Source organism: Homarus americanus, unplaced genomic scaffold, assembly GCF_018991925.1.
Source record: "Homarus americanus isolate GMGI-L3 unplaced genomic scaffold, GMGI_Hamer_2.0 scaffold6392, whole genome shotgun sequence".
Taxonomy (NCBI): domain Eukaryota; kingdom Metazoa; phylum Arthropoda; class Malacostraca; order Decapoda; family Nephropidae; genus Homarus; species Homarus americanus.
The window spans coordinates 587,164-604,890 of record NW_024722078.1 but is presented as its reverse complement, the minus strand read 5'-3'; the positions used below and the strand labels follow the sequence as shown (position 1 = coordinate 604,890).

General features: G+C 38.2%; 2 protein-coding genes across 16 annotated transcripts in view; both read right to left on the bottom strand.

Moving 5' to 3' along the window:
* The window catches only part of LOC121861945 (uncharacterized protein C6orf132 homolog), a 62,509-nt gene extending 51,335 nt beyond the window's left edge, over positions 1-11,174 (bottom strand). For 7 of the 15 annotated variants that reach the window (XM_042359912.1, XM_042359911.1, XM_042359909.1 and 4 more), the window contains exon 1: positions 521-5,143. In XM_042359912.1, coding sequence (XP_042215846.1) covers positions 3,173-5,050 — 1,878 coding nt within the window. In that variant the 5' untranslated portion in view covers positions 5,051-5,143 and the 3' untranslated portion in view covers positions 521-3,172. The other 8 variants (XR_006088139.1, XR_006088144.1, XR_006088140.1 and 5 more) reach the window with 8 other exon arrangements.
* Positions 11,175-13,926: 2,752 nt separating this feature from the next.
* On the bottom strand, positions 13,927-17,727 carry LOC121861944. The gene is made up of 2 exons (XM_042359908.1): positions 17,550-17,727; positions 13,927-16,960 (listed from the first exon to the last, which is right to left on the bottom strand). The coding sequence occupies exons 1-2, from the start codon at positions 17,634-17,636 to the stop codon at positions 15,437-15,439; spliced, it is 1,611 nt and encodes a 536-aa protein (XP_042215842.1). The 5' UTR covers positions 17,637-17,727; the 3' UTR covers positions 13,927-15,436.

Below are 17,727 nucleotides of genomic sequence, written 5' to 3'. Positions count from 1 at the left end.
TTATTTTCCTATTGACTGTTTCTTTCACTGATAAAAATGAATTACACCTCCTCCTGTGGTGCATCACTTAATAAAAATAGGAAACTAATACAGCACCTGGTGCAGGGCAACACTTGACGAGGAGGAGTTTCAATGGCAGATATATGTACTACTGGTTCACACTAGTAATTATAACCCAGTCAGTGTTTTGGTTTGGCATCAAATGCACTATCATACATGTAAAATATATTACTGAAAAAGATTCACATAATGTTATGCTGTAGTGTCATATAGATAAGGACATACTGTAATGATAGATTTAATGTAAATGAAAAAAAAAGTTTCTGCCATGAATGAAATCATATTATTCATTGTAAAAGGACAGAGTTTTTAAAACCAAAATTATTTCCCTCCATCCTTACAATTTTCACAAACCGGGACATGAACTTAAGAAATAAACTAACATATTCAACTGATAAGTGTCACCTGAACTATAAAGAAATTTTAGAAAAATTTTCCATTGTGTAAGAGCTGCACCCACCTGGGAATAAGTTAGTAGCTTGAGAACAGTTTTCCACAGCATAGTGAGGCAACAACCTGGGAGAGTTAAGAAAAAGGTGTAGGACAGCGGAGAGCTTCAGCAACATGATGACTGAAAATATCTTCTTCATCTCACACCTAGGACTGAACCGGTGTCCAAAATTATATGACACTTGAAAATATCTTCTTCACCTCACACCTAGAAATAAATCTACATTTCCAAAATTATTTGACACTTGTAAATATGTTTTCACAGCTAAATTGTCAAAATAAAATTGATATCTTCTTCAACTCACAGCTCATAATAAACCTGTTTCCAAAATACTTATGACATTTGAAACAATCTTTTTTAAATCTCATAGCTAGGAACAAAATTGTTTTAAAAATGAGAGAGTTCAATATGCACTACATTTACTGATTACACACATCCTGTATGTCTATCTGTATAGTCTGTTAACATATGTTAAATATGGTTAAAAGCAAATAAGCACCTAGCACTGACCACCAAATGCTCATCCTTAGAATAGCTAATTTTGGAAATTCAGACATGATTATGTGCAATGTTAAGTAGAAGATGGATGGCTATTAATTTGGAGCTTTACACATATTATAAAACAAAGGACTGCAGAATGAAATCCCATTCTATGGCTAATGAGGAAGATATGTAACCTCAGAGATCACACCCCCAGAAGAATCCTTGGCAGAACCCTCCTTGACCAGGAAACTGTCTTGAAGCAGGGACATTGTTTTGTTGACATAAATAGTAACTTTTCCAGCTAAACTTAGATTTAGGAAAGATCCAACCCTAACTGAAAAATCAATGAGTCAATAGGTGCACAAGGATGAGGCCTTTACTAGTTTACTTGACTCAAACCTCTTAGGTCATAAAATTAAAAGGTTACACTACCAACAATTTTGAGAAAAGTATCCTTAGAAAATATAAAAGGAGTACAAGGGGGCACAGGTAAAATGTGTTGACAGCAGGCCAGAGGCAGGTGTGTGATCCAAGTTCATGACTTGACATCTTGAAGTAACTACCAAGCTGGGGTATGAGCTTGCTTTGTCAACTATGGTTATCTTAAATGAGTAGTTGTTTACACAGCATTTCCAGATATCAAAAAGGACAGTGTCCATCTCAAGAATACAAACAGCCTCCCACATGACAGATTCTGCCAGGAGCATCTTAATTAGGTGATTTCTCAGGTATATACTTGTTGAACTATCTGCAGGTCACAAAAATACCATATATAGACAGAATCATCTTGATCTACTTTCTCATAACAATTTTATGACCATAATTAAATTTGAACTTTTGCTTCATAAAGATAATTTGTAAAACTTCTGAAGGATAATGGTGAGTATAGTAACAAAGATCAAAATGAAGTTACAGGGTCTGATACACTTTTTGGCTTTACTATGAGAAATACAATAAAAAAATAACAATATAATTAAAGCATATTTTTAAGAATAGTTTCAAATATAATGACTACTGTATCATTAATTTGTTACATTTACAGCATCACAGGGATTTCCAAGTAAAATAAAAGTTTTATAACTGTAAATGTATCAACTTCTATATACCATAACTAACCAGTGATAATTACTCTGATTATATATTAAACTATACAGTACAGTATAATGAAGAAGATAAGTGAGAACTCCTGAAGCACTTTTTATTTACCTAAAGACTTACTTTCTTGAGTCGATGTAATAAACTTAACTGGTAACTGTTAACCTGACCAAACAACTGACATTTCTAACAGTCATACGAAAGTGCAAATAAAAATATATATGAACTTGTACATTTTCCCAATATATTAAAAAATAGCCATTCAAGTAAAGGGTCACTTGTGCTGATATTTAATTTATATATCCAGAGAACATACAGCACTGATAATATATGATAATGAATTCCAATGCAGAGATATCATAAAATGAGTGAAACACACATAGGGGTCCTGGCATTACTAATCAATTTGTATGTAAATAAATTGAGTATGTCATAATATGCTTCTAGTTACATGAGCTGTAGGAGGATGATCTGCATTAAAAAAAAAAAAAATTGAAGTATAATACAATAATATCCTTGTGAATATTCTTCACTACATTCATTTTGTGTCTATGACATGATCAGTTAAGTGGCTGCATCATACAACGTCAAATGTTCCAAAATATAAAAACATTAGTTGTCATCAATACTGATATTGGTTTGACCAAACTTACAATGTTGTCAAGATGATGTGAAGAAAAAATATGTTGAGGAAATTATTCATCAATTAACAGAGCAACCTTACCACCGCGAAGTAATACTATTACCTGAAAGTATAGTTAATGAAACATATCTGAGCCTATTTTAAGTTCAGATTATGCAAATTATCACAACAAAACTGCTAAGAGACCTCACACTGCAAGCTTCAGACTCAGTTTACACACTTAGACATCACAGTACTGTACTGTATAATCAGATATCTAGTTCAAGTCTGTGTATAATGCTTTAATGTATGATTGAATATAAACACAACTGTATTAATCATTGCCATGTTAAGAAGAATTACCACAGCTAAACTATATATAAAATATTGTGGAGAAGATTCTTTTCTGTACTGTATTGGTTTGTACTAAGTGTGCAAAAACTTTCACCATCATCATCCTCCTAACATTTTTTATCCTTGTCAAGGCACACTTTAACCCTTTTTTCTACAATTTTTTTAGTTAGTTCTTCTCGAATTACCTGCTTAAGTTCTTCAACAATTTTTGCCATCACAAGATTAACCGTTACATTTTCATGATCATCGTTCCCACGCACGCCCGACATTTCTTCATCACTCGACTCACCTGGCATTGCTTCACTTGTTAGTTCTAACTCGGAGTCCAGTGAATTTTTCAGAACATAGCCCTTAGAATCATTGATCTTATATGGGTGCATACGGTTGATATTTTTCAAAATTAGCTCTGCTTTAAGGCTACCCTCTTTAATTGCAAAAGGTTCTGTTAGAGAACTCTTGTAGTTTGGAGGGGGAACAGTTGGAAGGTTTTTTGGAAGTGGAGGCATACCCTTTAATGGAGGTATTGACATTAAAACCTGTCCATTTAGTTGTGGCTTAACACTTAGAGTGCTTGTATTAGAATTTACAAAGTCAACACTTGACAGCTTGGATGCTTTTCTTGCTTTGATTGTTTCCTTATGCCAGTAGAGATACATATGTCTAGACACAAATGGAGATGGGGTAGGAGACAGTGGCCTCTCCTGCTCTTCCACTTCGTTCTCCGACTTCGAGTTGGGCGACAACGCGTGGGACAAAGACTTTCTGGCTTTTTTTGACGCATCTTCTTCTACAGTTCCAAACATGATCTTCAGCCGAGTATCTAAGTTTGGTCTGGCAGGAGAGTCTGTTTGTGATTTGTTTATTTTTGAAGAAAATGATACGTCTTTAGAAAAAGAAACTTTCTTTTTCTTGTTGTCACATCTTATTCTTTCTGACGTTTTGAGGGAACTGGAGAAATTCTCAGATGAACGTAATTTACTCGGTTTCCTCACATACTTATTGATAAGAGTGTCTTCTGCACTTTCCTCTAGTGGGGAGGAACCATCACTGGAGGCTGGGGAAAATGTGGCTTCCTCAGGATCATATGGTTCTTCCTCAAAAGTAGTCGGAGAACACATAAAAGGAGGGAAGGGAGGATGTACAGTATCTGGGGGAGGAAGTGGAGGAGGAGGAGGTGTAGAAGCTTGAATAATGGTATATGGGGTAACACTAGGAGGCACCGTAGGGCAAGGGATCCTAGAATTACCATTGCTAGCATGGGGGACGGCAGGTTTGGCAGGTGGACGAGATGAGACAATACTTGGGATGGGTTTTGCATGTTCAATATCTGGAGTACTAGAAAAAAATCTCCTGGTTCCTGACTGCTTTGAGGAGCTTGGGGTTCCTATTTTTGTTGAGTGGGATGACTTGGTAAATGACTCCACTTTTGAGGACTGTGGAGATGCAGAAGGCTCACGAGTCTTTTTGACTGGGATAAATGGTGGTGGTTCATTTGGAGGAGGTGGCTTTGATAGCTCAACCTTAGGTGAAGGCGGTAGAGGAGGCAGAGGAGGGAGTGGAGGTTGTACTGTAAAACTGTTAGGAGGGAGAGGTGGTGGCCGTGTTGTCTGTGTACCTGGGAGCGGTGGTGGACAATGCCTGGGCTGTGTTGATCTTGGAGGGTGCATTGTGGAGTCTGTCCTCTGAGTACTAGGAGGTGGAGGACGATGTGATTTAGCCTCAGTAGGAGGCGGTACTGAATACGGGTTATTGGGTGGTATGGGTAAGTTAGGAATGTGAGGATGTGGAGTAGGAGGAAGCATCGGAGGGCGAGGAGGAGGAATGTGAGGGGGATGTGGAAGAGGAGGGGGATGATGCAGTATGGGACCATGAGGTGGTAGAGGAGGTAGTGGAGGTGCATGGGATCCATCAGGAAGAGATGGCCTACATACAACTGGTGGTCTAGGAAATGGAGGTGCTGGCTGCCCTGGAACAATAATACCCATTCCTGGTAGAGGTGGGCCCCTAGGAAATCCATGACTATAATCAAAATTTTCATGGGTGGGTCTTCTGGGGCCCAGTTGATCCGGATTATTTATGCTCACACTGTTCAAGAAGTCGCAGATACTCAAACGTCCCTCTGTGCCTGTGAAATTGTTCCTGCCCGCGTGCATGTCATCCGACATTTTGGGTACTGTGCAGCAGATGACACCAGCTTCTGCAGCTCCAATCAAAGTTCTGAAAAAATATATTAAATTAAAACACTGTTTTAGAATTAAAATATGACACTAGAATTTTCAATAAATTGATATAAAAATAATACTCAGTCTACAGACTTCTTGACAAAATAAGGTTTATATCACAGTAAAATGTAATATTTTTTCTTAATACATGTACAGGTACTGTATAGGTATTGTACTAAAATATTAATACTGTACTGTATACCGTATATACTCGTCTATAACCCCCCTCGTTTATAGGTCGACCCTGATTTTTTTACCAAGAAATCGTTAATTTAAGATATTCCTCGTTTACAGTTCGACCCACGTTTTTGAGGGTATTGGAACAACAAAACCTTCAGTAAAAACGCTCTACGTCCAATAAATTGAGGCTTGCCGTGCCTGAAACACGAGTGCCGAAGGCAAATTGTTTACCATTTATTATTACGACACTTTACACTGAAACGCGGGTAATTTCAACAAAAATATTGTATAGTATTTCCATTCAAGTATTTATTTAAGTCAATTAGGAGGGAATATTATTGTAATACAGTACAACAGTTTTTTAACTAAACCATTCGAAAAGCGATTACGGTAACATCTTTTGAACGAAAGAAAGCGAAAGTCATTGTTTTCGTCACGATTTTATCCCACTTTCCACTGTAATACGTACGTCATTTCAGCAAAAATATTACATTTCCGTGAATGCATAATATGAAGCACAGTATGAATAGAATACTATTGTAATATAACAATATTTTAACCAAAAACTATTAAAAAAACGAGTAACATCTCACGAACATCGGAAGCTTAGGTAAAGTCTTTTGTTTTCGTCATGTATTTTATCCTATTTTACATTGAAATACATCACATTTCAGCAAAACTACTATTTATTTCCGAGAATATATTCATTCAGGTGCAGTTTAGGTAAAATATACTTGTGATGTAATAGTTTTTTAACTGAAAACGATTCGAAAAACACGTACCCTCTAGCCCTGTTCAAGGAGAGGACTGGGAGAAGCTGTTTGGTGCTGCATACGATGACAAGGAAAATGATTTTCATGGATTTCAATGAAAATATTCAGAAATATGGTATCGTAGTATTTATTCAAGTCAATTAGGATAGAATATTATTGTAATACAACAGTTTTTAACTGAAAACCATTCGAAAAGCGATTACGGTAACATCTTTTGAACAAAAGAAAGCGAAAGTCATTGTTTTCGTCACAATTTTATCCCACTTTCCACTGTAATACGTACGTCATTTCAGCAAAAATATTACATTTTCGTGAATGCATTATATGAAGCACAGTATGAATAGAATACTATTGTAATATAACAATATTTTAACCAAAAACCATTAAAAAAACGAGTAACATCTTGAACATAGGAAGGTTAGGTAAAATCTTTTGTTTTCGTCATTTATTTTATCCTATTTTACATTAAAATACATCACGTTTCAGCAAAACTACTATTTATTTAAGAGAATATATTCGTTCAGGCACAGTTAAGGTAAAATATACATGTGATGTAACAGTTTTTTAACTGAAAACGATTCGAAAAAACAAGTGTACCGTCTAGCTGACGCAACAGCTGGTGGTGCGTCATGCGCCGTTGTAAACAATAGGAGGTTGAAGTAGATTACCGGGTATTATATTAAGTGTGAAATATCGAAAACGTTTTTATTACCGGTATTTTTTGTAGATCAATGAGAACTGTGATACCGTATATGATATGATAAGTTAGCCTGTGCTAAGAACTTCAACATAGACTACTGAAAGCACGTTGTAAGGTAATTTAGCCTATTGTAAGTTGGTGAGCATTTGCTGAAGGAACTGCACAACTTTTCATTACTAATTGGTACATATTTTACATTTCCATTGTTTACTGGCAGTAAATGGTAAATATTTTTCATGTCTGAAGCTAAAAGTTGCCCTTCCCATCATGCACGGGTTCAACCTAACAAAACTATTACGCATGTATAGGACGACCCCCAATTTTTTGCCTAAAAATTTAGTCTTAAAAACTCGAACTATACACGAGTATATACGGTACTTATGAAATGTTTTTTACATTGAAACATAAATTTAGTGAGTGTACAAGCAAGGCAAATCTACAATAGCTGCAGTACTATATATGATAAACAAGCCCATTCATTACTAACTAAAAGCAATTCATTCACACTGAAAACATGATGTTTTAAAATCTATATTTTGTGATTACAGTGCAATACTGTATTTTCATTATGATTATTTATATATATATTTCCACTTTTAAAAGACTGTTCCTGCCTGGAAGACTCTCCCATTACTTAGTCTTTCTAACTTTTATAACAATTTTCAAATGTAATCCCCTTCCACAACATGGCTCCAAGATCTTATCCCCATAAACCAATTGACACTATGATCTCTCACCAGTGCTTGCAGGCTATCCATCTCACTCACTCACAGCCATAATCCCTATTCCCCCTTTCTCTCACCTACTTAGCCATTTCCTATCTTGACTACCTATCATGTAGACCTGAATTAAATAAACTTTGTACCAATTATAAATTCCTTATTATCTTAGCCCACTGGCTGCTCTACTTGACTGTACATTAGTCCACAGGAAATAACTTTACCTATTTTGGTAAGACATTCAACTCGTCACAAAACCATGATAATTGCATATTGACTCCTACCTTATCTAGCTCATTGTACCATGTCTTGAATGTTAGTGGAAATTATTCTTGATATATTTTAATGATATATTGACACTTTTAAGCCATCAAGCCTTAATTTCCGAGTTCACATGTGCATCAATGCTGATTTCAATGCCAGTTAGTGTTAATATATTGTAGTGGGCAAGTAGATACTGTGCTTGCCTCCTGTCCTTAATGGGTAGTCATACTCATTAAATAGAACCTGCAAGGAGAAAGTGAAATATTAAATTAAGGGACTGAACTGGGAAGTCCCATTCTGTTGACAAGTCAGGATAAGGAGTACAGTACTGTGCTGTACCTTACCCATAATACATTTGGGTTGTAACTCAGGCTAATCCTCAACGTTGATGGGTGGCACTAATCAAACTATTGTATTAGTACAACTCTACACAAGCCCCCAGAGATGAGGTGAAGGTCAACACTCAAGGATGAGCCCTAAGCAACAACAGCTTGTACAGTACATCATAGGCTACACAGTAAAGTAGCACCACATTGGAAACACCGCATCTTGTCCGATCAGTGAAGTTAGGCAATGTTGAGTCTAGTTAGTGTACTTGGATGGATGACCACCTGGCCACAAGAACACCAGATGCTGCTGGCATAAGGGCTCTACTGGAAATAAGCATCTCATGGCTTTGTCTGCTGTCCTTGGTCAAATTTACTAAATATCATTTACTGTATTATCATTATTACACTGAATTTCCAGTAACAAGGTTCAGTTCAGTTGAACTCCATAATAAAACCAAAAGGGAGGTGGGAGGGTTCTGAGACTCCTTGCCTAAAGCCAGCAACAAAGCAGGTCTTACAGGATTAACCAGTGATTTACATCACACTGTCAGTCTAAGAAGACTCATATTATCTGAAATTCAGCTAGATCAGCTTAATGAAAAGGGTGGCAAAATAAAACTCCACGGCTTCTGAGCACCTGCACCCCATAAGGAAGGCATTCTGAAAGGTACAGTAGGTAAGTGTAACAGTGATCTTAGAAACTCAGTACCACAATGCTTTTAAACTATTTCCTTACCCAAGCAACTCTCAACAAAGGTTGCTGCCAAAGACAAGAACTTTTTAGAGACATATCTCTCAGGATGGCTAATGACTTATGTGAAACCCCTGAGATCATGAACCAAAGCCTGACAGGTACCAGACTTACTAGTATCACTCATGAGGCTGCCATATGCACATTCCAAAAAACTTCCTTCCGTGTTTGCAGGTTAACCGAACAACGGTGAAATTTTTGAAGGTGAATTATTACTGCTAGTTACAACATAGTATCATTATATGACTCATGGCCACTCCAGGATATTATTTAAAACGTGGTAGGAAACATTAGCCCATATCTCACATGTGCAATTGTGCATACTGCATAGGACTCTGGTCCCAAGTGTATGAGGTATGTGGGCAGGACTGAAAGGGTTGAACTAACAGTAAACCCACAATAACTTGAAAGGGCAGTAAAATATTTAACTACAGTACAGATTATCTTTGAAATATTTTTTATATACCTAACTCGCAATATTCCAAGATAAGATGATGAAAATTCAAAATTGTGTAACACATGCAGGATGAGTGGGAGACTCTACTCCCACTCCATTCCGCCCTCTACAGCTCAAAGGAACATTTCCGGGGCACGTAAAAAATGTTTATTCCCTTTATGTTTTTTACCTTAAAATCATCTTTGTTGCACATTCTGTATGAAAGATTGCCAATGCATTTGACTGGGTAAAAAAAAATATATAAATTACGCATGTCTATCCGTAATTATGAGTTGATAAAACAAAAACAATTATGCAACTCACAGACTTTGTACAATACCAGCACCACTGCTATCTCTTGGTAATTTCCTTCAGCTCATTTGAATAGGATTTTTAAAAATATCTCAAAAACAGCACTTCATTTGCAGCTGGTCAATATGAGGCAGTGGCTAATTGGTAAACTGAAACTATGCCACATGCACCACCCTAAAAAGCAGAAGTGTGATTTGCAATTTGGAGGATATTCTGTATTTATTATTTTTTTCATCTTTACAAGGTTTTACATCTTATCAAATTTACTCCAATTAGATCCTTATTTTATAACAGGTTTAAATGTGAATCATTGCAAGTTGGACCATCAGTTATTACTGTATATCTTTAAATACTGTACGTTTATCATCATCACCACTTATATTTGTTCTAATTGTAGAAAGAATTCATTCTAATTGTGACCTAATGAGGAATGGGTGCTGGCCATCAGCAAGAATTGGTTACAGCTACACACACTTAACATGACTCTTGACACAAGCCAAATCTTAAGGTAATACAGGAGACTGTTATCCAAATTCAGTAATATCTCCATTAGCCGGAATCCCTCCTAACCTAAACTCTCCAATGCAGTAAGGCTGCATTAAAAATGTATTCCAGGAAACAGCTGGTGTGTTTTCATAAATGCACAATGAAGTTCCAAACAAGCCACCGAAAGTAATTTGACTATTTACCTCTGACAGAGAAAAGAAACCAGTGGCTCATTTACCTTTCAAGGATTCAACGTTAATGCAGGAGGATACCGGAGTGCTTGGAGAACACTTGCAATATTTGGTAGAGTCATACTGGACAACACTGTCATCACATCTAACCCGGGGACTGTACCTGAGGCACAGTAGTGGGAGAAAAGCACATTACTGTTCCACCACTCCCGGCTGTATCACTTAAAATGCTTATTTTCAACTTTTGTGTAGATAAGTTGGGAAGCTTTAACTATGAAAGAAGATTTTAGACTAATAAACAATGATATATTTCAGCATATATCAGAATTTTGACCATTCCGAGAAACATAACACAACCAAACCCATCTACCTTCCTTACTGATATGTTACATCTATCTTCTAATTATAAAAAAATAAATATATATAAAGATTTACTATTAAAAAAGCACTTATTATAGCTATTGTACTTGATGGAGAGCTATTAACGTCTCAATCTATTAAATTTCCACTGCCGTGTTCCCAATGCCAGCAGTCCCCGCCAGCAGTGAAGGGTCTTGTACAACTGCATCAATAAACACAAAGGAAATGACTTAACGTCCCTTTCATTAATAAGTTACGATCTTGAATACACGTTTCACTATTTAAAGTCTTACTCGCCAACCTTCTAACACATACCCACTTGTTTTTTCCAGTGTAATTCCCCTGGCGTCTTGATCCTCAGCATGTAAACACAAGACATGAAAAGGAGATACGAGCCTAAGCTAGGATCGCCGTATGAATTCAATATACATTCCATTTTTCTAAGAATTGAGAATAAATTTGTTGACATAAAAGCTGGTTTTAAAAAATATCATTTAAAAATAAAGTAAATATTTGAAAATATGCAATACAGAAAATATTTCAAACAAAAAATAAGTTCGTATTGATACTGATAACGAGCTATTTCTTCGATTTTAGATATTTTTTCCAAATATACTGCTTAATTTTATATTTATAATTAGATTATATATTTAGAATAACAGTAACAAACTAAATAGATTGTTGGTATGACTGCCTCGATAAAACAAGCAATAGTCAAACACAACGCGACACAACGTTCACAGAAAACGGTGTGGACACTAGGGACAACTAATGTTATGTTAGCGGTGTCCGGATCAGTGCTGAAAATCTACCTGTTATAATAAACTCTGCGTTGTTAATTGGGATATCCAAATCTCCCGCATTTATGGAGTTGGCTTTGCCATTCGCCAATCCATCCTACATAGGCTAACTGAAATGCCTGTTAGGGTCAACGAGCGCCTAGTGACACTCCGAGTCCCACTGAATTACTCACGTAATGCCTTCTTCATTAGTGCATACGCCCCAACACTGGATGCAGAGGATGACATCAAAGAGGCCTTTTACGCCGACCTTGACAGAATGTTGACCTCTATCCCCAGAGAAGATAAGGTTGTGCTCCTTGGTGACTTCAATGCCAGAGTTGGCAGAGATGCTGACATATGGCAGGGAATCATAGGGAGAAATGGACTAGGCAAGTGTAATCCCAACGCCCTACTCCTCCTCAGCAAGTGTGCTTCTCATAACCTCACTTGTTTAGGCAGGCCGACAAATTCAAAAGTTCGTGGCAACACCCATAATCCAAACATGAGCTTCTCATTGACTACATCATTGTCAGAGAAAGAGATCGCCGAGATATCATCATCACCCGTGCCATGCGTGGCTCAGACCACTGTGACACTGATCATCGGTTCATCAGGGCAAAACTTCCTCATAATGTCGCCCTAAAATGGCAAAGGCAACACGCCTCCAGAAGAGGTTTTAACACCAAGCTACTGGAGGATCAAGCAGGAGAACATGCTTTCAGCGAGCAACTCGACGATGGGCCGATAAACAACCCAACAATAAACCACCTAAATCCGAGTGCCGAACGGAGTATCATCAACGTTGTCACTACAAAAACCTGCAGCGAGACCCAGGGGCTGGATACTCCAAAACATTTAAGACGCCCCATCTCCCAGAGTTGGTCATAACTTTAGCTACGGCGTGTTTTTTCGTTGTGACTCACTACTCAAAAAAAATTTGCCCATGGGCGTGGCGGCCATATTTGATGAGGTACGGTCGTTCAAGTTATGCCTGCTCAAGGGGGTGTTATCAGTGAGATCACACGCTTTGAAGCCTCATTCTCCTCGGCGTTATTACAACTATCTAAAATATATTGAAAGTATAAACTATAATGTAGACAGTTGCATGTGAAAGTATGTAAAAGCAAGAGCTAATATTACCCAAGAATAAAGTTAAAGTGCGCAAATAACCACAAACTGCAGTTTCCACAGGCTATTGAGTTTCATGCAGACGACACCGACACAGAAAACAGACTACATGAAAACACAGCATCGTGTGGTGTTCATGGAGTTAGTAGCAGCTTCTACACCTCAATTAGGTCGCCCCTTGCCCGTCTGTAGTATAAGATTGGCAAGTTCAGGCGCTCCAATCTCTCAGGGTAGTTGAGGTGCCGAAGTGCAGGCAGCAGTCTGGTGGCCCTCCTTTGAACATTTTCAACCAACTAACAGTCCCTAGCATATCTCGGGAACCAGGCGGGGTGACAGTTCTCCAGATGGGGAAGCACTTCACTTTTGAAGATCGTTTAAAGGAACGGACCGTCTAGATATCTGAACGACCTTTTTATAAGACCCAATAATTTATTTGCCCGATTTACTTTCTTCTCACAATGGCCCGAGAACTTCAGCTCATTGTCAGCATACACACCTAGGTCCTTCTCACATTCAGTCTCAAATAGTGCAGTTTCTTCAGCCCGTTGGGACATATGATACGCCTCCTTACCGTTGGTACGCCCCAGGTGCATCCTCTTACACTTCTTCGACCATTCTTGGAGTTCACAGAGATCCTTCTGCAGCTCTTCACAGTCCGCATGGTTCTTGATTTCCCGAAATAACTTGGCGTCATCGGCAGACATTTGCATGGAGGAGTGTACAACGTCAGGCATGTCATTTATGAAACAAACAAACAACAGCGGGCCCAATACACTGCCCTGTGGTACCCAGCTTTTGACAGGTAAGGGCGATGATTTCGTGCCATTAATCATCACACACTGCTTGCGGCCATGTAAAAAGTCTTTTATCCACGCGAGGAAATTTCGCCGAATTCCGAACCCATCCAGTTGTTTGTGTTTATATATTGATAATATCAGCTGATGTCAGGCCGTTTTTTAATAATATCCAATCATCAATCCTACTTATTCTCTTTAAAAAATTATTTCTTTTCTAAGGATCTTTATATTCTGATCTGCGAGCTTATCTGGGAAATCCCCTTTACTGTAGAATGCAATATTTTCTCGTATACTAGTTTAAGGTGAACTGCCACCATCCAGATTTTTAATTCAAATATGGCTCGAAGTTTAGGACACGTAGGTTCGTGTATTCTCTGGTATAAATTTAGGGGAGAAACAAAGGCAATGCTGTAGTGATAATGATAGCAAAATAAAACATTAAAGATTATTTATTAAAAAGAAGTTTGGTATTTGACTACTTTCAACAATACAAAAATACCAGAATCTTCTCCATGCGTTCACTCACTTGGTACTTATTACTTAGTCAAGCCTTTCAACACAAATCACCATTTGTCTTTCTATATCACGAAAGCAAAATAGCCCCTGGCTTCATACACAGTATTGTACCCTTTCATGTAACACAATTGAGCACCTAAATTACAGGTCACCTGAGTGATTACTTCTTAATTACCATTAGGAATCTTGGTAACAGCACCATAGTACACACCCAATAGCACTGTGACTAGTAGCACACCAGCACTATCTATCCTCACTCGCCAGCACATGAGTGGCGACCCCCACTCACAACCCACATGAGCTCAACTCAGGACAAACACACAACTGAGCTGGTGACAGTTATATGACTCATGAATATTATACCTCATATTTAACCCTACTTATTACTGCTGACACATAATTAGGTGCTATGAGTAGGATCTATCCACTCCTCACCTGAGCCCTAACAGAGACTCTCACACACACTGGACATCTCTCAGCGCCAGGCAGTACTGGGTGAATCCAGTTCACCACCTTGTCACACGACGCCCCCAGACCTTAACAGCCTTCACACAGCTCCATGCTGGTAAACTCCTAGGTCAGTAAAAATAACATGGCCAAGGATCTACATTCATTGCTCAACTCTCACATGCATAATAATCAATTAACTGAGCTCTCATTGTTTCACATTAAATACTCACGAAATACACATAAGTGGAATATGTGTTTCAAACTTTTTAGGTGTCAGCTTATAAACAGCTTGAGAAGAAGTTAGATACGTCTTAGTGATTAAATGCTTAGTCACAAGCTTTGTCAATTCACAGGTTACTTAACTACTTCAAATACACAGCAAAGACGGGATAATGTATGACGGACGCGAAACACTGAGCCTTGTTTCGCTAGCTCAGAGATCTGCTAACTTTACACAATAGATACAGACAATTAAGGTGTTAAACACATACTTAAATAGTCTTGAATATCTCAGTTATCTGATTGCACATACATCTCATTGCTACGTGCACAGGTTTATGGACAACTAAATATTCTTATCTTAACATTTAATAACTTAAGTCTAACACAAACTATTACATCATCTTCGTTTTCTCTGAACTGAGTCTTGGAGACGTGTTTACGGATGACTCACGAAAACAGGATGTTTTATGGACGATGGAGTGTAATATGAGTGAGTATGGACGTTAATAGAATGTTGGCTGTAAATGGTTGAGCAGCAACCCCCAGTAATTGTTAACTGTGTTGGGATTGGTCGACAAACCATGAGGTATATCATCGACTCTGACGTTATTGACTGGGTCGTATTTCTTTTGAGTTTGCCTTAGGCAGGTCACAGCTTCTTTAGTCTTATATCCCTAGTAACCACCCAGCAGGTCATACTTTTTACCACTTTTTAGTATCTCGCCCGTTTTCCTGCTCGTATAAACTGCAGCTTCACCAGTGGCGTGGAGATATTGAAAGCAAGTTACCAATTTTAAAGTTATATGCTCTGAAGGGTATGTACGTCCAACCACAGTTCTGTAATGTTTTGATGTCCATTCGAGTCAAAATATGAGGAGACACGTAGAGTTCCCAGGGCCGTCGATCACTTACCAACCTTGGCAAATCACACAGACTTACCACATCCAAATCTTCAAGTTCTGTTAGTTTAACAATTCTTAGATCTAGTAACTGGGCAAGATATCCCAAGAACATTTCTACATTATACACTCTACCTTGAACATTAAGCGTCTGTAATTTAGGACACAAACTAAGAAGGAAATTTAGAGGCTCGTGCCTTAGCCGGTGCGACTTGACCTTGAGAGAGATCACGTTCTCAAAACGTGGCGCTTCAGGAAGATCAGGGTGGCTACATTTTATTCCATGCTTGAAAGTTAGTGTTACATCCTGAAGAAGTGGAAACACTTGTAACAATGATGCGACATCCCTTAAACATATTTCATCAAGCTCTAACGCTCTGAGTCGCATCCCTATACCGACGAAAATCTCAGCGGGTAGTTCACCCAGACCAACATGTCTCAAACCGTAAAGGTGTAAAGATTTCAGATATGGGAAGTCATCATTAATCTTCAGCATATCACCAATAATGCCATGTATACTTCGTCTCCTGTAGATTATCTTCAGATCCTCGAGCTTGGTTGTAACTTGTGATAAGGTATCAAGGAAATCTTCACCAGCACGAGCATGACAAGTCTTTAAGGAAAGTCTATGCAAATCAGGGACTTCTCTGGTCAAATCATTAAATGCATGGATAACATTTTGCAAGTCTAGTGATTTACTTGATAAATACTGTATTTTTTTAAACATTACAAGAAATAAAACTAGAAAGCTTTCCGACAATTTACAATATCCAGTAGAAAAATCTAAAAGTCGTGGCCATGTTGGTTTAACATCAAGTATTCTACCGCATCGAACATTGTTCAGGAGCTCTGTTGAACTGTGACTTCTGGAACCTAAGATTATATCAATTAAATCATTTTCAGTGACTCGAGGTTCTTTAGCAGCTCGTTCACTTATGTGGAGAACCGTAAGAAAACAACATTTCGCTGCTTGCAGGATATCTGGTGTAGTGTTACCACCTAACTTGAGTACCGTGATCTCTGGACATCTAGGCAACAGCGCTAACAACATTTCCATATCTAAACCAAGGTCAACGCCTGTTAAATCCAGTTCCTGCAGCTGATGTTCTTCATTGTACACTCCACAATCAGAAAACACAACTGGGAAGGAGAGACTTGCAAACTGTCGATCTACCGGGACGATGGCGATCTTGCGAGACTTGACAGCCAGCAGAGTCAGAAGAGGGCGAGTTACATCGTAAACATAGCTGTCAAGGCTGCCATGTAAGAATTGGGCGTGCAGGAGGTGGGCGTGTAGGAGTTGAGTGGCACGACCATGCACAGAAGGCGGCAGGTACCACAGGTCCTCCCACAGGTGACCCACGTCACGCCACACCGCCTGAAACGTAACAGTGAATCATCAGCTCCTATTAGTTGCCAGGAAACATCACACAAATCAACAACGCACATACGTACATAACATGACGGCAACGACCTGGAGTAATAATAAAACCGTTCGGTGTTACCACATAGAGATTATGTTTACTTAGAATGAAATGGTTGTCAGATGAACTAACAGTGAAAGTAACATCCACACAATTCCAAAGGAGGCTTGAGGAATGCTTACAGAAGATATCATGTGATGACTTCAGTATAGGTATGGGTTTGTTTGGTGTTTGGGTATTAGTTGGTAAATATCGTATGTCAAAATGGTGTGGGAGTTAGAAGGAAGCCTTGCGGTTCTCAAAAATTCGCGCCTAAGCACAAGAAAGTTTCATATATGAAGAGTTGATTTGCTAATATCAGTAACATTAAAAAAAAAACCCTGTGTTGAATACTTCTATGACATTATTAGAGTCCCATCTTACTATTAACTGTACCGACTGCTGTCACCATGGAGTAGATTATGACAAATTCTGATAACGTAGTAATCAATAACATACTGTTTATGAGCACGCATCAACATCAGACTATCAAGAACGTCTTACCTCGTTATCAAGACAATACCGCTGGAAAGACACTGTTGCGTCTACCACAAAGTCGACACATATGTCCAGAAGCGACTTGGGATGCATTGTATACCTTAGCGTACTATTAGATGACACAACAAGTAACTATTCTTCCTGCTTTAAGACTGATGTGTGTGGATGTTTATGGTGGACGGGA

Coding starts and splice junctions, on each gene's coding strand:
- LOC121861944 (XM_042359908.1), bottom strand. CDS start 17,636: ATGCATCCCAAGTCGCTTCTGGACATATGTGTCGACTTTGTGGTAGAC. Junction 16,961..17,549: donor GGTATTGTCTTGATAACGAG/GTAAGACGTTCT, acceptor GTTACGTTTCAG/GCGGTGTGGCGTGACGTGGG.